Genomic DNA, 21,134 nt, shown 5'->3' with positions numbered 1-21,134 from the left:
GGCTTTTTCAAAATTGCCCTCTTTTCAATGGAACTTGAGCCCTCTATTAGGGTTAGGGGTTAGGGCAGTGGTGGCGATACCATGGCACAGGTGCCACAGCGGGCAGAAAAGTCCTCTCTGTCGTTACTCGAGCCAAGTCGCCTCAGTAGCCGAGCCTTGGATAATAGCGCAGATTGGGGCCATGCTCATGCTCGGGAAGGAGCAGCAGTGCCAGGCATTGCCGTCACATCCCGTGACTCCTCCAAGTTTTTGCCAGGCTGGTCAGTCCCCTTGCAAGGATCTGTATATTTGCTTGGACTAGCAATGAGTTTTTTTCCCTAAACAAAAACCTTAGGTTTCAGGTTTAATTCTAGTGCTGGCCCTTTGCGATAAATAAGTGGGTTTTGGGTTGCAGTTTGGGCACTCGGTCTCTAAACATTTCCCATCACTGGTCTAGACCGTCGCAGCAGCACTGCCTCCAATGCATGCCTCCCCATCTTGTCCAAAAGGTGATGCCATGCAAAACCAGGCCCTTCTGCAGCCGAGAGGCTCACGGCCGTGGCTGTTGCCCTGGGCTCCCGGGACAAGGCCAGCGGGACGGGGACGGTCGCGTTACACGCTCCCCATCGGGTGATGCCTTTTTCACGGCAGATGATTTAACTCTAAGTTCCCCTTCTCAAGTCAGAGCAAGGAGGTAGAACGACATTAATGGCTTGCTGGAGGTGAAGGCATCCGCGCAGGCTGGGGCATCAGGGCCCAGCGAAGTCTGCGGGGCGGGGGGGAATGAGGCGAGGGCTGCAGCCAGCGTTCGTTCCCCTGGCATGGGGGCAGCACTCTCCTAAAACCCCGGAGGGTTGTTTGGCAGGACACAGCAGTTCAGAAGGGAGCCGTTCCCCTCTTGCTTCAATATTTATTTATTATTTTTACATTGCACATGTAACCTGCCCTTTTCTGCTTGAGAGTGGAATCCAAGGCAGCTCACATACTTCTCCTCCGCTTTGTTTTTATCCTTGTGACAACAACCCTGTGAGGTAGGGCAGGCCGAGAGTGAGTGACTGGCACAAAGTCATCAGTGGGCTCCGAGGCCACGTGGGGACTCAGAGCTGGTCCCCTGTCAAGCGCTCCCACCAGCTCACCGCACCGGCTCTCAGCCGGGAACTTTAACCCTTCTCCGATAACAGGGAACGTACCAACGGCCCTTCTCCAGTGCCCCCGAAAGGAGGCATCCCCGAGGTTTTACATCAAATGGGAAGGTGGGAAATATCTTCTACCCGCTCTTCGGATAGCGTGTCTCTTTTCATGGCATGTAAACAGAGTCATGAAGCCACTGAAGCCCTGTTTACAGGTACAGAAATGAAAACTAAACCCCGCGAAGGCATTGCCCTTTTGCCCCTTCCACTCCACAGGCATATCTTGCTCACCTCCCTCCACCCCAAGAGATAAAAACATCTCAGGCACCAAAAAAAACCAGCTGGTTGAGCAGCGGCAGAGTGAAGAGTTCGACTTTGCCGGCAGCCGGTCCCTGCGGGCTTCCAGCCATCCACCCGGTCTGGATGCTTGCACTTAGGAGGACGGGGTGGATTCAGCAGTGGATGCTCTGGGCGAAAATGTCCTCGAGGTTTGTGCCAGGGACATGGCTGAAGGCCCTCGTGTGTTCTGTGCTCCATTTAAGACCTCGAGGTGCCGCAGTACCTGTCATGATCTCCTGGTAGCACTGCACGAACGAGGTCGGTCCAGTCGGGCGTTGTTAAATAAATAGGTACCGTTAGAAGACATTCATAAGTTAGTTTGGGGGGAGCCTGTCGTCCTGGATTTTTCTGTAACTAAAAGGGTGCGCTCTGCAATTCCAGTCCAATTTTAAAAAATGAGAGAAATCCGTCTCGTTTCCAGCTGTTCCCCAACATGGGGCCAGGTCAGGAAGGTGAAGGAGCGCGGCCCAGCCGCTTACGTCGAGGCAGGCGCGTCCATTGTGGAGAGGATGCGCACGATCTCGGCCCGCTGGGTCGGCGATATATGCTGGGTCATGTGGACGATGGAATCCATGGCGACTTCTGGATTGGCCTGGACCAAGCTAGGGCGAGGGCAGAGCACAAGCGGGTAAGTGCAGGTCAGGACTTTGGTGTTTTCAGCAAACGTTTGCAAGGCATCGTGCACTACATTAAAAACACGGGGTGAACGTTCGAACAGGAAGAGCGAGGCAGGGGAGACTAAAACCCGTAGCAAAGAACGTAGCCATGACCAGATGGTAAAGCCAAATTAGAAGCAGCGGCCCCGTGGGGGTGTAAACGACCCATCGAGCTTGCACAGTGAAAGGCGCTTTCGCTCAGCCGGCAGGAAGTTCTAGGTCCGCCCCAAGCCCGAATCAAACCTTTGACTGCAGGGACAAATAAGGGGCTGGCATCATCCAGAAACCACTGCTAAGGGCGGTCCCTGGAAGCCGTAGGGCGCGTGAGGCGGAGCCTGCCGATTCTCCCTCTCGGGGAGCCCCCCCCGAGGCCACCTGCTCACCTCCGTATCTGCTTGAGGACGTAGTCGCGGGAGATGTACTTGATGTTCTCATCCACCACCGAGCGGGCGCCTTCGTCCTCTGCCAGCTGCTTCTCCAGCCACTCCACCAGGTCTCTGTTGTTATCCCACAAGTAGGCCTGCCGAGGGGAAAAACAGGAGCGCCTGCAGTTCAGTTCAGCGGAAGGATGGGGCTGCACGAGCTCCCTACTCTTTCTCCACTCCGATCCTAGTCAGATCAAGTGCAGGTATGGAAATCTAAGCCTTAATGTAGCTTCAGCCACATGGTTAGAATACACAGAGTGATCTAATTAAGAAGCTTCTGCTGTATTCTCCAAAAGCCAGCTTTATTTTAAGCAAGCTGCTAGTCCTCATTGGCTTTGCACAAGCAATGAAAAAGACAAAAATAGAGATTGTTTGGAAAACCCAACAAACCTACTTCTTGTAAGCAGTCATGAAACCTAACCCCCATTTTGGACGTAATGAACATTACAAGGGAGGTCAAAATATCATCCAGCGCAGGGGTGGGGGCACTCTGGTAGCAAATCTTTTTAAAAACGTTTTTTGGGGGTAGGGGGTTGTACGATCACTTAGCTCTGTATTTGCTAGGTAGTTGACTATATAATCATTCAGGAGTGTGTTAGAAGCTTAATAGCCTTCTCGCTGCTTCTCCCTGCCTCTCATTTTCTTTACAAATCATTTAAGAATCGTTAATGGTTTCCGGAAAAAACCAAGTACCACCATTAGCGCTCATTCATATTTATGTCATTTTATTTGGGTAATTAAACACCAAAGCTCATCATTTAAAGGTGCACTATCCTTCTCTGTTATCTTGCTAATGAAGTCCAAGTCAGACTGACAATGAAAATTCCACATCATGATTCACCAGGCAGCACCTCAAAATCAGACGTGAGGCAGCTTGCGGCTGGAGGGTTTGGGCCAGCTGCCCGGCTTCCCATAGGGGGCACCCCGGCGAGGCGAGGCGAGGCATGGGCCAAACGCTACAGCCGAGGGAAGGATTCCAGATTATTTCCTCATGACCATCACCCTCCAACAGAAAAACACAGTCAAATTTTCTGTGACCTCTTGTTTTGCCAATATATGTAAACCAGGTTAATGCAAGCCAAAAGGGCTGGCTACTTACTTTTTAAAAAGGAGGACATGATTTCTCTGGAGCCCAAAGAGTACAGACCATACAGACCAATTCATTAAACAGATCCACGCCCTGCCCTTCTATAAGCAAATGGTACTTACTCTATGCACCAAGTCATAAGAACTTAAGAAGTCTTTCTCAGAAGGTTATCCGTAAGTATATCACGGGAGGAAAGGAGCTTGGAAATGTTACTTTGAAAAATCATCCAAATTGGGGGGGGGGGGGGCTTGTGTTGCATTTGCTAGTGATCCTTGATGTGGAGAACAGGGGTTGGTTTTTTCAGGTGTTTATCTGCTGGAATGGTGTGACATGGGATTTTGAAACATCTGGGCTGGGACGCATTTTTGTGCTCAACGAAAAGGCAGGCAATCCTGGGTTCTCCATGTAAAGCTTGTAGATCGCCAGGCTCCCATCGGTCCTCACCCATGGCTCTGCTGGCTAAGGTTGATGGGACGTGCAGTCCACTAAGTGCCCACCTTACAGTTTAAAGATTGGGAAGCAGAAATAAAAAATGTTTTCTTCACAAAAATTACCATTGCTTATTCAAAGGAGAAGCCATCATTGGGAGATCTAGAGTACTCGTTTTTACTGATGCATCGGGGGCAAACTGGCTTTAAAAAGTAAACAAGTTCAGATATTGTAGAAAACAGTTTTTTTAAATAAAAATCTATAGACATTGATTTCCATACACAAAGGTAGCTTTCCAGTGTATTTAGATATGTGTGAATCAGCAAAATTGTTCTCTGAACTCCACCTAGAATCTTGTTCTGACTCATCTCATTATGGGGTTATTTCCTCCTTGGAATAGAGATTCTAAACATTTTGTGTGTGTATTTTTTGTGTATTTTTCCAAACATTCAATTTTACACATCTCTGAAAGGCATTAATTCTTTTTCCATTGATCAAAGGATGTTTGTGTACTTGTGCAGGCGGATTTTAAAATGCAAGTGTGATGTTGTTGGATGCTTTTTTCTCTGGTCTGTGAATTAGAGTACAAGCTTGGAGAGGCAGAGACATTGCCCACAGGCTGTTCAAGGTAAGGTTTGTCCCAGAAGGTGCAAAGTCAAATTCTGACACAAACAGGCTCAAATGACTTCCTCATGCATTCGTAACAATATTCAGTAAAACATTGCTGGCTTCATGGGAAAGCATAGAACTCCCAGCTGTATCACCTGGAAAAGGAAACTACCTGGAAAGGAAGCTGGGGAGCTGCCTTCACCTCAGAGACTGGAGTTGCCTCCAATCCCAGCCCTGTTAAATTAGTGTGAAAACAAGATTCGAACCTGAGATTAAAGGAAGAAACTTCTGATGGAAGCTAGTGACTAATAACTGCAGTAAGTACAGGGCTCGTTGCAACGGTGATTATTTTAAAATTGCAACTGCTGCTCTTGTGCTTCACCCCGAGAGGCAAGGACAATGCCCTTCTCTCCCACCTACAAAGCAAGGCACTCGCAAACTCTAGGAGGAGGAAGCCCCCCCTCCTCCCCCCGCTGCCACCTCCTCCCATCCCAGCTGTAAATGCCTGCCACTTTGCAGACCTGCGTAAAGCTAGGATTTGCTGAAGAATCCCAAAGCTTTTAGTTTAGGCGAATATTTAATACTCTTATTAATCATTTTTAATCCGTTTGCCTTTAATTAAGAAACAGCATGATGCTTTCCTATCAACATATGCCAGGGAGCAGATTAATTGTGGCTTAAGATAACTTTCCTTGATTGGTGTAATGTATTAGCTAACTAGATGCCTGGCTTAAAAAAAGAAAAAAAAAAAGATGCTCAGATGCTCCAAAGAAAAACTCCCCCCCCCTTTCCTCTTTCTCTTTTCCTTTTAGAGCCCTAAAGCATTCCAGAGTCTATATGATCTATGTGTTTTGTTTCTTCTTCAAGTCACAACACAAAAAGGATGTAATGCCTACTAGCGATGCTGGAGACTGTCCATCGCAAAAAATATTTGTGTTAAAATTGACGCATAAAGAAACAAAAATTAAAAGCTAACGGCAAAATTATCTCAGATTATGGTTTTTTAAATAGACGAGCCACCTAACTAGTTTGATTCTTTGCCAAGTTCCTATTGCAAGGGTTGGAAACTGGCAACTGTATTTGCTCCCAAGACTGGAGTGAGGGGACATCCCTCCCAAAACAGCTTCTTGGAAAGTGACATGGGAACTCCTAGATCAAAGAGAATGGACTCAGAGAAATCTGGGATCTCAGGACTGAAAGGGCCTGGCCTAGAGCCAGGCACGCTGGAGGGGCTGTCACTGGTTTGCCACCCTGTTGTTTTGTGTCTCAGTGTGCAAATAGTTTCATTGTTATTTATTATAAGTGGGTTATTTTTTATTACTGGTGTGTTAGCCAGGCCTGCACAACCCTGAAGGGGCCGCTGTGCGCATTTCCACAGGTCTCCCCTGGCTGATGTCCCGGGGGCTGCAGTCAGGGTGCGGTGGGTACTGACCATGGACACTGACCCCCCCCAGGCAGGGTCCTAGCAGGTTTGCTTCACATTTGGTTTTTCTACTTTCCCTTACCTGGGCAGATGTCAAACTGTCAATTCAAAGCAGTTCCCTCAGCACTGGGGACCTCAGGAACTTTGTGTTCCGTGATAGGTTCCAGAGCCAACCATTCCTGGAATTCTAGGTCCCCAAGAACCCACCTCTTCTCCTGGAGCACAGAGGTTTGCAAGCTATCTGTCACAACTCTGGTTCTTTTTAAAAAGGTTTTAAGAAAACAGGGACATTACCATTCACACCTACACATGTCATTGCAAAAAAAAGCCCACACAGCCCGCCAAAAGTGCAGCGAGTGTCGAAATGGAGATTGCAAACAGTGGTTGAGGGGAAACTCTGCCAAGCCAGAAAGCGGGTGGGCCGAGCGGGAAGGAAGGCCGCTCTTGCAGCTCCTGACCTGCCCCGCTGCTGCCACAACGGTGTGCTCCAAGCCACCCGAGAAGCTGTGCTCAGTGCTTTTGTGGCGCCATTTCATACACGTATATAAAAGGTGTTACTCTATGAGGCAATGAAATGTACTGCCTAGAAGAGCATCTCCAACTAACGGACAAGAACTAAAGAGAACCACCCAAACTAACCAGCTGCATGCAAGCTTGGGGAAATGTCTCCGTGGGGAATTCTAATTCCTAGCATGTTCCAAAGGTGCTATTTTCAGAACATGTAGCTTAACAGATACCGCTTCACAATCATGGCTATACTGAGACTGGGAAAGTACCTGAAATAGTTGTAACTTGGCGGATTTTCATCCACCAGGGTTGATCCAAGTCTGCAGTACCTGCTTTTAAGAATGACAATTCTGCACAGAAGCAAGCCGAGTTCTGTCGCCTGTTGCAACTCAGTCTTACCAAGCCTGCCAGTAATCCAAGGAGATTTGCTCCACCTCTAGATCCCAGAAAACTTAACAGCACCTGTATCTTAATCTCAGTTTTCATCAGCCTTTCACACTACATCCATAAGAACCAGAAACTTCACTTTAAAAAAAACAAAAAAAAAACACCAAGAGGGAACTTTTGAGTAAAAAAAAATGTTTCATCTGTACCTTGACAGTGCCTTCTACTTCCACAAACCAGCGCCTCAGCATCGCCTGGATCTGGCCGTCTGTCAGTTCGGGGTTCGCACCATGAATCTTCTTTTTGACCAGGTCTTCGAGGAGAAGCCGCCTGAGCCTCCAGTAGAAGAAAGTACGCGACGTCTTCCAGTCCAGAATATCCTGCAAGACAAACACAGACGCCTTTAATAGGGAAATGGGGAACACCCCGCTGCAGCGCCATGGAATCCACAGACACACACACACAATCAAGTGGAGCCAGGAAGAGAGTCTTCCAACCGACTCTGAACTCACACAAAGACCAGAGAATGCGCTATAGCATGAAGATTTATGTATTTTATTATTTGTATTTAAACCTTTTGTATGATAGGGAGCAGGCATTTCACAAGTACTTCTCCAAAATGGCATTTATTAATTTGCTTCATATCCCACCTTTTCCTTTTTTTTAAAGCACTCCAAGTGGCTTCCGTCAGTCTCCTCCTCCTCCTCGCACTCTTATCCCTATAACAGGAACCTTGAAAGGTTGTGCTAGGCGTCTTATTTCTTTTAATTGAAGCCCTTTATTTATTAAACACCTGGTAAATTTTATTTATTTAAAAGCTTTACAGCCACTAACAAAACATTTATTTTTCTACTAGAAGATGCTATTGCTGGAGCATCAGTTTCACGGGGCATCCCCTGGAAACCCATCAGCATGTTGAGCCCACAGATGATACTCTCATCATTTCGGTATGAAATAAATGCTTACCACACTGTAAAAAATACGGTACCTGGTCCAGTTCTTCCTTTAATATGCCCGGGGCACTGCATTGTTATTCTTCCAGCATTTTGCAACAACCCTGCTACCTACTGCAGCCAGAACCATCAATATGTAACAGATACGCATTATCTCTATCACAGACGCCAGGAAAAACCTTCCAGTACTTGCTCCCTCATGGTCAGTGGGGTCCCCTTCTCACAGGCTTGCGGGAGCTCTTACCACACGGGACCCTGTGGGACTCGACCGCTACACGCCAGCCCTTCTGTGGTGCGGAGGGCGGCTGGGCGCTTGTGGGGAAAGGTGCGGAGCCTCTCGGATGGGCTAGATGGCCCAGAGGCCAGGTGGGAAGCCCTGCCTGCCCTCCTCTACACCCGGAGCCTTGGGAGCTTCGTGCCCATTGGCAATCCATCCTGGAATCTGTCTCCTTGCAGAAGCGGTAAGATTCCGAACTTCAGAAACAAGGACACACAGCCCAGGGCTGTTGAACTTTCCCCCCTCTCAACGTTTAATGCGAACGCCTCGTCTCCATCAGACGATGGCCAAGACCCTCTGCCCCGGTCCCGTTGGAATTTTGCTCCGCGACAGTTAAGTGCGTGCTCACGCACACGGGAGCTGTTGACAGCAGCAGCGAGAAAGGGGCTGGTAATACTTGCCGTAATGACACCCTTCTCCTGCATCCGGCCGGGCGTGTCATGCAAGTCAGCAAACTGCACGGCTACCTGGTGGTAAATGGGAATCAGGAATTCCTCCCGCTCCTTCAGCTTGGTCTCGAGTTCCTTCCGCTCAGCCTGGCTTAGCTCTGGGGTGCCTGAAATCAAAAGAAAGGCCTGCCAGAGACCCAGGAGACGAGCGAGCGCGCTGCGTGCGCGAAGGGGGGGCCAGGGCCTCTCCCAGCGGCCTGAGCTTCCAAACAGCCATTCTGCTGAAGGGCCTGTTCAGGGGTGAGTAGCCACATCGCCCCCAAAGGCACTCTCCCCCTCCACACAACACACACACACTCATCCTTGCCCCTCTGGGTGTCCCGGCATGAGCGACTCCACCTGGCAAAAACTCGCCATCTGATGCAATGCACATAAATCCAGAGAGAGAGCAAATCATGCAGAGTGAATCCAAAACCATAAACTGAGGCTGAATTTATGGGGGGGGGGGGAGATACAGAGACTGGTGTTAAGGTGGGCTGAAAAGGCAGGGACGAGTGGCGGTCACTCCCTCGCCCCCAGACCTCCGACTCCTGCGCTCCCTTCCAGGAATACCAGGGTGATCTGGTTTCAGGTCCCTGCTCGGCCATGAAGCTTCCCGGGTGCCTTGGGCCAGTGCCTGATTCTTAGCCTAGCCTACCTCACAGGGTTGTTCTGAAGATCAACCCCAGAGCAGGACAAAGCATGTTCACTGCTCTTGACCAACTTAAAGGGGAAAAAGGCAGGCCATAAATGTAACAGAAATACACAAATAAAATGTACTAGGGCACAGTAAGAAAACAGAAACAGGTGTCATCTTCTGTCACTACACCAATAATACTGATCTGTTGCTATCTGATCTGTTGTGATCTGTTGCGATCACTGGGGCTAGTAGCCACTGATAGGCTCCTCCATGAACTTGCCCAGCCCCTTTTCAAAGCCATCCAAACTGGTGGCCAGCAGTCCATCTTATGGAAGTGAATTCCATAGTGTATCTGTGAACTAACTGGTTAACATCACATTTACAAAAGTGCAAATAAAACTGCAAGCATAAAATTCTTATCATGAAACAAAATTCTTCCTGCCCTCACAGGGCAGAATTCTTTACAATTCCCCCCTTAATGTTGTAGCTGCGCATTCAGCTTGTCCACCCGGCACTCTCCGTGCATCCCCTTAAGCTGAACTAGCTATAGCTCCCAAACACATTAGGCAAAGGAGAATATACTAGGATACAATAAGTATTTTAAAGCAGAAAGACAAGTACACCCAAAATAAGGCTCACCTCTGCATATTCTTCCTCAGACTTTGGGCCAAATCAAGCCCATGTTTTGAAGGAAGCCTGCCGGGGTTTCCCAGCCGTGGAAGGGCTGGGAGCTGTGGAACTTTTTTCCCAATCAAAACAGCCATATGATCGTACCCTTAATGGTTTGATTGAGCTCCAGCAATAGCCACTTTCATTCCCAAGCTCTGCAAATCCTTTCAGCAGTGAGGTAAAGAGCATCTTGGAAGTGTAATTCTTATATAATGCCCCTTTAGGAGCAGCTATATATGGCTTGAGCATCATTCTCAAGACGGACGTGTGGCAAGAGTGGGCCTTTTCAGTGGTAACACCATGTATTGAAAATGCTGTTTCTAGGGAGGCCTGCCTGGTGCCTGTGTTACTGCATTTTGAAGGATTAAGAAGATAATACCAATAAAAACAGCAGCTGGTCAGCCAAGATTTCCTGAAATGTTTTTAAAAATTCTTCTGCCCTGACCTTCGGAGGCTTTTCTGAGCTTTGGGAGGTAGTTTTGATATTGTACTCTGTTACTATATAATTTCTTTCACCTGCTCTGGGAACACTTCTGCCTGAAGGTGCAGAGATATAATTACACAAAAATGTACACTTCTGATGAAGAAAAACTCAGAAAGACTGAGAATTATTTGGAGAAATTTCCTGGAACTTTGGGAGAAGGAGACACAAATTATTTCAAACCTTGCCCGCCACTAGCTGTCAATGATTAAGCTTTGGGGTCAGGGATAAGATTTTAGGCAATTATATAGGAGAAAACTGCTAAAAAAAAGTAAAGTGCATTGAACTGGAAAGGAAGGCGTTGTAGGGCTGACGAGAAAGGAGGAAGGTATGAAATCAAAACGGAATGGAAAACCAGAGCATAATCTTACACATACAAATTTTAAACACTGACCTTATACGTAAGAATCTGGAGTTTACAGCAACTGAGATACACATCTGTTGAATTACAGATTGCATTCCTAAACTGTGCCTTGCATGGGAATAGCCCCCAATTTTTCACACACAACCCCAAGAGCACCACAATGACTTTATTACACCATCAGGCATGAAAGGACAGGAACTGTGCGTGTGCCAAACTTATTTTTAAATACCCAGCTATGATGCCTGCTTAGGAATGGGAAGAAAGGACACTGGTAGTTCTTAAGGAAGCGAACGTTCGTGCATTCTGGACCATCTGCCGACCTCACATTGTTGAAGCAACCTGAGCAGACCCAGTAATGAGCCAGGTGAGATTAACAAATATGTCAATATCTATTTTCTGCTTAATTTAAAAGTGGCGTCTATAAAGATTTTTGGCTTCTGAACCTTGTTCTCCTGAAAAAAAGATAGATGCTAACAATGAAGGAAAGGAAGGCGGGAAGGAGAATAAAGAGTGATTATGCTATCATTGATTGATTGTCAAGAACATTTCTTATTCACTGGCTATTGTAAAAGGCTAAGCTCCCAAATCAATTCCATAAGCCCCCTGTACAATTAAATATCACGGAATCGGAATAGGTTTCTTTCTTTTGCAGCCAGATCGTCAATCCTAAGACTTTATGATGGCGAGTTTGTTGTTATTGTCGTTGTCCCGGGTGGGACGTGACTGACAGAAAAGCATCATTTGAGCTATTCCCTTTATTCATTTAAATGTTCTACAAAAATCCACCTTTGTGAAATATTAAAAATGGCTAAATATGTGTAACCTTTGTAGCTGCTGATCTTTCCAGTGAAACCAAGAGTAATATGGAGCCAATGGTGTGCTTGGAATTGTTAGGAAAATAATATTGATGTGAGTTTGGTTGGGTTGGAGGGAAGAGAAAACACTGAAGGAATTGGAAAACAAGGTAAAGGAGATGGAAGCTTGTGAGGAACTCCCCCCCCCACCACCACCACACACACACACCATTGCTTGAGGGCCTGTGTGGATGTAAACTGCACAACACAAGCTTAGAAAAATATTTGGGCACAAAATTCTGCATCCCAAATATATCAGTTTTACTTGTTTAAAAAGAAAAACCAAGATTCTAGCCCTTATGACTTCAAGGGACATGTGGCTGGCGAAATTTCGGAAGGGTGGGTGGACCTGGTGGCCCACTACAGTGCTCCCTTCCTCTTGATTAGCAGAGCAGAATTGTGAAAATCCGCTTTCCATGAACAATGCAATAGTGGGGTGCAGCTTGTTTTAGCAAAAGGTGTGTGTGCATTTTCAAAACGGTTTACCACTTACTCTAAAAACAGCAACTGAAGGTGGACGCTTCCACTTCCCTGAAAAGCCTGGACCCAAGGCTCGGGCTCTCCTGGTGGTCAGGGCAGAGCAACCAGCTACTAAAAATGTAAAAAAGGAAGGGGACCCTCCAGCAGGAAACACGGGTTCCCCCACACCTGCTCCTCGCCTTTGTGGGTCCTGACTAGTAAAATCCCCATCCCGCCACGGATTTGGCTCCCACAGCCCAACCCTGAACGGAAAGGCATTCTGGCCATGCCCAAAAGGCAGTAAAGAAGAGCAGGTGGAGCGCTGGCCTGGGACCCGCGAGACCTGAGGTTTGCTCCCCACCTGACCATAAAAGCCGGCTGAGCAGCTTCGGGCCAGCCAGCCGCTGACTCGGCCTCACCCGTTCCCGGGACTGCTGCCAAGAGAAGGCAGGGAGGAGGACCGGCTGTGCTACCCTGGGCCCCAGGGAGACAAAAGCGGGATGTAAGCGCGTCGGTCAATAAAATGCGGTCGGGCTGTGTGAGAAAGCAGTGGGTGCACCTCTTGCCACACACTGTTCCTGCCTGGGGAGGCTGGCGGGATGATTTGAGGGCAACCGGGAGTGTGCTGCGCGTTCCTTTGCAAGGCTGTCCCGGAACTGGAGGGAGACGGCGGCGCATAAGCCTTTGGAAGGGACGGGCCTCTTCCTCTCCGCCCCCAGAGCTGCAGAGGTCTGGCCACACCATGCCCGCCAAGCCCCCGATGCCGAAATAATCATTTCGGATCCCACAGAGTAGAGCAGCACTCTGGAAAAACCCAGTCCGGAGAGGTTTGCTTGCTGCTGCCTTAAGAGGAGATGGATGCCCACAAACCAGCATGCCAAAAGGTGCAGCGGTGCCTCCAGCGGGTCTCGGGGCAGAGCAGGTGCTGCTGAGGATGCCCTGCAAGCCACTGCGACCTCCCAGGACATCAGGCTCTGGCCAACTTGAGTAAAGTTCCCGCCAGGCAAAAATTACTCAGCCGAGCCGTGAATCACGGCTCCCTGTAACTTTTGGGATCAACGTACTTTGTTAACAGACACAGAGACAACTTTTGCGCACGAGAGGGAGATCCAGACTCATCCGTTGGGCAAAAATGATTTTGACAGACCTTCAGTTTACAAGTGTCCCCTTTACAAATTCTCCATCCCGATTTAATTTGAAAATTCCTTCCTATCCTCTGAGTCAGTGGCTTGTGGGGTCCACAGCCGGGGGACAATGCCGTGCTTCCTGGGGGCACGGCTTGTGGACCCACACGAACCCTTTGATCGGCAGGAAATTACCGTTCGTCCATTTCCTCTCCTCATCAGATCAGGCAGGATGGAGAAACCCAAAGGGGCGGCACAAGGCAGCTGCTCATTGGATAAAGGCAGGGCTGCCAAACCTCAGGCCCAAGGCTTGAGTTCCACGGTCCTATGATTTCAGACACACTGCTTCTGAATGGGGAGGCTCCACTACCTGCCATCTGACCACAAATTATCGAATCATTCTCCAAGAATCTGCTCAATACTTTTTTTGGTTTATACATTCCAAAGTGGTGAGCGGTAAAATCCTTTCTGGACTATGCTATGCATACAGTGTGTGCACAGGAGCCGGTGGGCGGGGGTCACCACTGGTCCCACTGTCAGAGCTGCCCCTCTCTAAGCTTTCCCTCATTAGGGCAGCCAAGTTCACTTCCTGAGAATGCCCCAGGCCTTGGCCCCTCCGAAATTGTTTGGATCACTACTTCAGAGTAACAGCACTGCAGGTATCAACCAGCCAGGCAGTCTGCAGGGCTTGTGAAAAGCACAGAGTAAGCCAGCGCACACCCTCCTTATCACCCCATCCACCGCCCCCTGCAAAAGAGGCGCCCGATCGTCATCACTGCCCTCCTGACTAACAAGCCTGTGCCAGGGATGAGCCCCTCCATGAATTCACCCAGTGGATGTAAACTAGAGGCGAGGAGTTCCACAGGCCGATTGTGTTGAATTAAAAACGGGCTTGGATGTATGTTGAATTACAGTCAGTTTTTGAAGGACACATACCAAGCAAGACGTTACTTTTAAGGCTAGCAGGGGTATTCCTGGCAAGTTTCTGGTTAACACTTTCGACAAATAAATCGTCATCCCAACGGGCAGAGCAAAGTAACCAAAACCACGGAGTCCAGAAAGTTGAAGCACCTTAATGCCAAGATGTCTCGCCCTGCTCTCCGGGTTCTGCCAAGGCACAACACATTGCGATGCAAGCGATGTTTTAATAAACACAAAACGAATAAAGATTTCAGTTGGGGCGCTTGGAAATTGGTAATTAGCAGATCAGTGTCACATTATTCAGTATTTTCCCATCCTGCCTCCCACCCAGAGCCAGTGGAAAAAACCAGTGCTTGAAAGAGGCCCTGAATGGAAATGCGTGCGTTCGGTGGCGCCGTGGCCCGCACCTGCAAGCGTCCCCAACACTCCGCCCAGCGCGAGCGGCACCTCGACACAGCGACCCCTCTTTCCACAAAGCCGCCGCTCGGTGGAAATGATGGCAGCTATTCAGGGGTTAAGAGAGGCAGTGAACCCCAAGCTAATGAGCAATATGCAGCGGGCGGTGTAAGATAAATGGAACTCTCTCTCTTCTGCTGGAGTCAGCACGAACCGCGGCCCTGCGGCTTGTTTGTGGCAAATGGAGTGCGCAAAATATCAAAGGCCAGCGATCCAGAAGACGACCGGCTTTGACAAATTTTAAATTGGCCAGAAAGAAAAACCAGCAAAAAAGGGGGAAAAAGGGGAGAGAAATTATGCAATGCGCTGTGTCCTACAATCTTGGCTCTTCCTGCTCTTGCCGGAGGGGTGGGAGGGGGAGCCACTGATCGCCAGCATTGAGAGCAATTACCAGCCATCTAAGCAAGACACTTATCAGCAACTGAAGCTTTTAATGCTCGCTCCCTCTCTGTGGATGGTTGTGAAGGACCTCGTCTTTGGTGTTGCCACCACTTTAATTAAGGCCGTGGGCTTTGCCTGTGACTCATTAGCTTGTTTCTGGGAAGACTGGTGCTACCAGGAATTAAAAATGCACGCATGCAGACCCCATGCAGCCTTCACAGGAAAACAGCTCAAGATGGAAGCGGTTCCCCCCCATAGCGAAGTGCTCCTTTTCCCTCCTATGTGACTGATGGCAGGCACTGGAAGGTTTCACACAACCTGGGAGGGAGGGAGGGAGGGTCTCCTAGCAGAGCCAAATCGTGGGTGTGGGTGGGAGGATGCCCCTTCAGCACAACTGATGTCCTCATCTGCCAGAGTCACAGGGAAGGAGCAACATGATGCGCATCCATCCATCACCACCGGTCCTGCCTGCAGCAGGTGCAAGACAGAACAGCGAGGAGTTCTCCATTTCTCCTAAATGGGGGTTACCTTCCCATATACCACGGAAAAGGTCTTTTTGCTTCAGCTTCGGTGATCAGCAAGAGGCACGTCCTGCAGCACTGAGCGATGGCTGAAGTTACCTGGCTGTAAATTACGATGCGGAGGACTCTCTGGCAGGCAGTTAAAGGCAGCCCCCATGCTGGCCGCGAGGCCATCCTTCTGCACCTGCCAGACCCCACTTTAAAACAGAAGCATCTTGGTGCCGGAGATGCCATTTAGATTTTCCACAAAGTCAGTAATGCAGCATCAGTGTATTGCATTGCGGGAAATTAAAATGGCAGCTCCAAGCTGCCTGGAGCCAAGCTGGAATGCAGCTGCTGCACAGGAAGCCTGCCGAGGCAGGAAGGAGCTCTTTGTCGAGGGATTCCAGCCTGCAGGCAGCCCTGTCCCTTCGCCAGGGGACATGTGGCTCGTGTTCTGGTCCAGCACAGGATGCCCCCATGGATTTCCCCAAAGAACCTCCTGCCCTCTGCCTAGGATCTGGCCATCAGTTGAAACTGGTGAGTCATACCAACATCAGTGGGGCAAACACATGGATTAACAACGATGCCTGCTATAGTCCATGTACACAACTTCAAAGAGGCATCTACCCTTCTAACGGGAAGGGAGAGAAAAAAGCCCTTTTAAAGATGGCAATCGCCACATGCCGTTCTGGTAGGCACTTTCATTAGAAATCTGATGGACTGAAATGATGCACTGATCCATCATAAAAAATTTTTATATGAAAGCCAGTTGTCTGTTATTGCTGATACGGTTTCGACTACGCGGGCATATATTTTTTAACCGCTAGATGAATTTGATTATTAATTTGCTATGCATTTATTTGTCATCTGTCCTAGTTTTAAGCAAATGCCCAAGTAGACACCACATGTAAGAACACATGATTAAAACAAATAAACGAGTTTTGCAGTGATTGTCGCGGCTTCTGCAAATCTCAACCTCTTATTGCCTACCAGCGATTAACCTGAAGCATCCCTTGATATGACAAGGGAACAGACAAGACCAAACAAACTGGAAATCCGCCAGCCAAGACAGGCAGGCTAACGCCCCTAAGAAACCAGGCTCGCCGTTTGCCTTACGCCTCCACCAAGACTTACCAAGACGCTCTGCCAGCTGGACGTAGACGGGGTCCACGCGCCGCATCGTCTTCACCAGGTCCTTCTTGCGGAACTTGATTTCCACTGTTCCTTCAGGCTCCAGGATGCCACCTCTAAACGTGGGGAGCAAGAAAAAGGGAGGTGCGTTCCTCAAGGCCGAGCTACCCGAGGCGGAATGAGTCACAGGGGAGCACGCTCTCCCCCCTGAGGGCTCAGGGGCAAGAGACCCCCGGGCAGATTCAATGGCAAAGCACCAGGAGCTATCTGAATCTGACAGAAATGCTGGGAGGAGAGCACCGGAGAGCAAAATGCTGAATTTAGCACCCATTCGCATTGTTCAGATGCAAGGGCGGGCCTTCTTGGCGTTAACCGATTACAGATAAACTCGTCCGAACCAGTTTGAGTTGCGTGAAGAGGAAGTGACGAAGTTGTACATTCGCTTCTGATTACGCATGGCGCCAGGGACAGGTGAGAGACGCCCGTGCAGCGGAGGGTCTCCTAGTGCATCTCCTGCCACGGGCACCTGCTCAGCTTGTCTCGAGAAGCCCCCCACCCCCCGAGTGGCCCCAAGCAAAGGAAGCCGGGCTGCTGGCCACAAGGGAGAGGGCGCTCCTCGCTTTGGGGGCAAACTCCCGACAGAGGCTCGCCCGGCACCTTCGCTGCTATCCTTTCACTGCCTGGCGAAGGCCTTCTTTCCTCAAGGCATCGCAGAGACCAAAGTCCAGGTTATTAAGCATTGATTCTGGTGCCGTTTATTGTTCTGCATCACACTGCATTTAATTTCTTCAGATATTAGTATTCCAAAACAAAACAAAAGACCATTTTTAGTGTATCTAGTTCATAGATTTTACAGATTTTGAAAAACAATAAAAATTATATGTGTATTAAAATGTTTACAGCTACTTATTTTAAAAATTTTAACCTTTAAAAATTCATCAAACAGCTGTAGCACTGGAGGTCAACCTGCTTTGCTTTGGCATACCGCATCACCTACATATCAGTTGATTCAGAATATTGTAGTTTATATTTGTTAAGGCACAATCTTACCCATGTTTGGGATTTTTAAAAGTGAACAACTTCTAGCATGTTCCAGCCAGTTTATCTGCCTTATTTTGGCTCTGGGAAGGGCTACTACAGCGGGCATTTCCCCTCGAAGAACGAAGCTGGCAAATGCTGGCGCCAGCTGGGCCTCAGTGGAGAGGCCTTCCGTCTTGGTGGTCACCACTGGCCAGCTTCCAATCCCCCTTTCAGGCAGCAGCCTGAAGGTGGCCTCGGATGTGGACCATGGTCTGCCCAGAGCATCCCGGGTGCTCCAGAACGTTTGGATCTTAACTCCCAGCATTCCTGGCCCTCAGCCATGCTATGCTGGGCAGGCGAGAGGCTGGACAAGCGACCGGGGATGCTGCTGCAGACTGAGCGAGCAACAGACCCTGATGGTCAGTTTGCCTCGCGCGGTCCAGCCCCGCCTGCTGCCCAGCTCCGTGTCCCATGATCATCCCTTGCTCTGCTGAGCGAGTGACTTGCCCCCCCTCGGAGCCCGGCGAGACGCAGAACTAAGGAGGCCGAGGCGATTACCTGCTCTCCCGGTCGGCGTACATCTCCATGTGGCGAGGGTTGATGGTGGAGTCGATCACAACCCAGGAGCCTCCCCTCAGCTCTGCTTGGGGCGGTATGTAGACGAGGACAGGTTGCTTGTACTCCCGCAAGCCGTCCACGATGTAGGCCCCAAACTTCAGCACTTGGTCATACATGTCTGCAGATCGGGGAAGGACAGAGGAGTAAGAACTGGGCAAGACCCATGCCACAAAAGCCAGCCCACAAACGCCCGGTGCACTTTGGCTTCAATTCCTGTAAGCCACCCCAGAGAGGCTCGGCTATTAGGCAGTGTGGAAACAGAATTAACGAGAAGGAGTAACTCGTGGGATTCGATGGCAGCGGATGTGGGGATACCGTAGGCCTAATTTGGTCCACGGGGTGCATCCCCCAGCTCTCCGGGGCTAATTCCACCCCCAGTGCCACCCCACCTCCCCTGGGGCCGGCCGAGCCCTTTCTCCATGAGAGAAAGGCTGCCGCCAAAGTGCCAACAGAGCTGCAGAGCTACACCCACGACCTCCACGGGCGCTTAGACTGCACCAAGCATCTCTCCCGCACATAGGAGAACTAGGAACGCAGCCACGAGGAGGAGGACCGAACTTTCCCTGCCTCGGCCAAAAACACAAGCAAGCCATGGAACAGCGGGGCACCCACAGTCGTGCTTAATGTTGGGGTACCTGCACAAATGAGGCCAAGAACTCCAAGGGCCAGAAAAGGACTCATCTAAAAAAGCTGAGACGGACTCTTAATGCCCAGTACCAAGGCGGGGGTGGGGGGGCTTTCCGCTTGCGGGCCACACACTCACGGCCCTGACGATACGCCGGCCTTTTGCACATGCGCTGTATACACTCCGGGTTCTGTGCATTAAAAAGACCTCCCCCCGCCCCACATCCCAGTCTGCTGGACTAGACTGAGGGACCATCACATTCCGCATCACAGTAAAAGCCACCTCTATCGTCCCTCCCATTCAACCTCTACAGCAGCTGAGCTCAGAGGCACACTGCTCCTGAATATGGAGGTTCTCCCGAATTTACAAAGCAGGAGGCCCAATGCCTTTTTAAAACCATCCAAGCCATGGTCTCCACATCCATCCAGGGATGCAACGGAAGTGAAGTCTGCAGGGCTGCTGATGTTCCCTGGCTGCTCCCACAGACACCCTTCCTCCGTTTCTTCGGAGCTTTGCCACAATCCTCATGGGAGCTGGGGCAGAAATGGATTTCTCTTGTTCCCAAACTATTTTGGGCTGCCTTGGCAAGCTTGAACGCCAAATCAAGAGCAAATTCATTTACAAAACCTGTGCTCCTGGAGAAGATGGAAAATTGCCGGGATTGGTTGTCTGATATGGATCCACCCTACGGCCTGCATTTTTAGACTCTCCTAGGCCAGGGTGACTCTAATGAGGAATGCCTGAGCTTCAACATTTTCTGCTGAATATATGCATCGTATCACATACAGCACCTCGCTCTGGACATTAGAAATAGGTTAACAGGTTCAGATGTTATCTAACGTTTTTGGTAATACTCAATCACAGAAAGTAAAAATACAGGAAAAACAAAAACACTGGAAAAATTTATATAATTCGTGATGGATTTTCAGGTCCTGTTCTCATGTGAATGTAAAATATCAAGTTCAAAACTGCTAACAGCAAAGAAGAGAAACTTTTTTTGGTTTTAATGTCATCTCTGGGTGAAAGAAACAGTCCTTTTTTTTCTTTTTTCTTTTCCTTTTTTTAATAGAACGCGAATGACAAATTTATTGCTAATTAAACAATCACTTTATTATGTAGTGCTAGCAATAAACCACTTGAAGCTCCTTTCAGCTAATTCCAGTGTTAAGAAAATAATTGCTCGATTCAAATTATTTTAACCAAATTAATTCTTTAGTAGACGTTTTTTAGTAGTGCTACATAATAAAATAATTGCGTAATTAGTGTGGCGTTTTTCACTTCTGCCATGAGTGTGTATTTTACTCAAAAGAAGCAGGATGAGCAAAAGAGGGAGACAGAGATATTAAAAGGGTGAGATGTGATGTGAAAGAAACAAATTCTCATTTATTCTGTAACTATTTTATACACTCTGATGCACAGGGAATCAACTTAACAGTCAAGCGCTGTTTATTATTACATTTATACTCTGCCTTTTGTTCTCCTGCAAGGAAGCCAAGGCGGCTTACAGGGTGCTTTTATCCTCACAACAATGCTGTGCAGTTGGCTAGGCTAAGAGTCCGGGACTGGCCCAAATCCACCTAGGGAGCGTCATGGCCAGTGGGGACTAGAACCTGGACCCCCCCAAGCACCTGTCCTGTGCTCTGGTCACCAAACCCCACCTGCCCCCAGTGCTCAAATTACAGGGGCTGGATGACCTCGGTCTGGCACAGCCTGAGTACACTGAGCCCTGCACCAAGAGTGCCCTGGCTGAACCACCAGCGCAGACCCACAGATCCTCTTAGAGCAGTGGTGGCGAGCCTATGGCACGCGTGCCACCGCGGGCACGCAGAGCCCTCTCTGTCGGCACGCGGGCCAAGTCGCCCCAGCATCACCCTGGCAGCCGAGCATCGGATAACAGTGCACACAGGGGCCATGCGCATGCTCGGAAAGTAGTTGTGCCAGGCAATGATGCCACGAGCCGTGACACATTAGCTGCGACTCGTCCAAGCTTTCACATGGCCGGTCAGCGCGCTGCCAAGGATATATGTATATTTGCTTGGACTGGCTGTTTTCAGGTTTTATTGCAGTATTGGCACTTTGCGATAAATAAGTGGGTTTTGGGTCGCAGTTTGGGCACTCGGTCTCTAAAAGGTTCACCATCACTGGATTAGGATTAGAAAAATGAGGTGTCCTGGTATGATTTTGATGGTTAGAATGCGTTTAGAATAGGCAGAAATGCTGAGCCAGGCAGAAAAAGCTAGTCAAGGAAGGCTTTTTCAAAAC

At 49.1% G+C, this 21,134-nt stretch overlaps 1 protein-coding gene and 1 long non-coding RNA gene across 9 annotated transcripts in view; one reads left to right on the top strand and one right to left on the bottom strand.

Annotated features, from left to right (window-relative positions):
- Nucleotides 1-7,949, top strand: part of LOC123023337 — a 10,741-nt gene extending 2,792 nt beyond the window's left edge. For both annotated transcript variants that reach the window (XR_006414708.1, XR_006414707.1), the window contains one exon: nt 1,870-7,949. This is a non-coding gene — a long non-coding RNA (uncharacterized LOC123023337). The remainder of the gene's footprint in view (nt 1-1,869) is intronic.
- ACACA (acetyl-CoA carboxylase alpha) overlaps nt 873-21,134 on the bottom strand; it is a 192,286-nt gene continuing 172,024 nt past the window's right edge. For all 7 annotated transcript variants that reach the window (XM_044429886.1, XM_044429884.1, XM_044429885.1 and 4 more), the window contains 6 exons: nt 18,188-18,365; nt 16,613-16,725; nt 8,600-8,754; nt 7,178-7,348; nt 2,488-2,624; nt 873-2,050 (listed from right to left, as the gene is read on the bottom strand). In XM_044429886.1, coding sequence (XP_044285821.1) covers nt 1,924-2,050; nt 2,488-2,624; nt 7,178-7,348; nt 8,600-8,754; nt 16,613-16,725; nt 18,188-18,365 — 881 coding nt within the window. In that variant the 3' untranslated portion in view covers nt 873-1,923. The remainder of the gene's footprint in view (nt 2,051-2,487; nt 2,625-7,177; nt 7,349-8,599; nt 8,755-16,612; nt 16,726-18,187; nt 18,366-21,134) is intronic.

Source organism: Varanus komodoensis, unplaced genomic scaffold, assembly GCF_004798865.1.
Source record: "Varanus komodoensis strain SLA01 unplaced genomic scaffold, ASM479886v1 scaffold20_1, whole genome shotgun sequence".
In the NCBI taxonomy this organism is placed as follows: domain Eukaryota; kingdom Metazoa; phylum Chordata; class Lepidosauria; order Squamata; family Varanidae; genus Varanus; species Varanus komodoensis.
The sequence above is the reverse complement of the archived record's forward strand: the minus strand, read 5'-3'. Positions and strand labels throughout refer to the sequence as shown.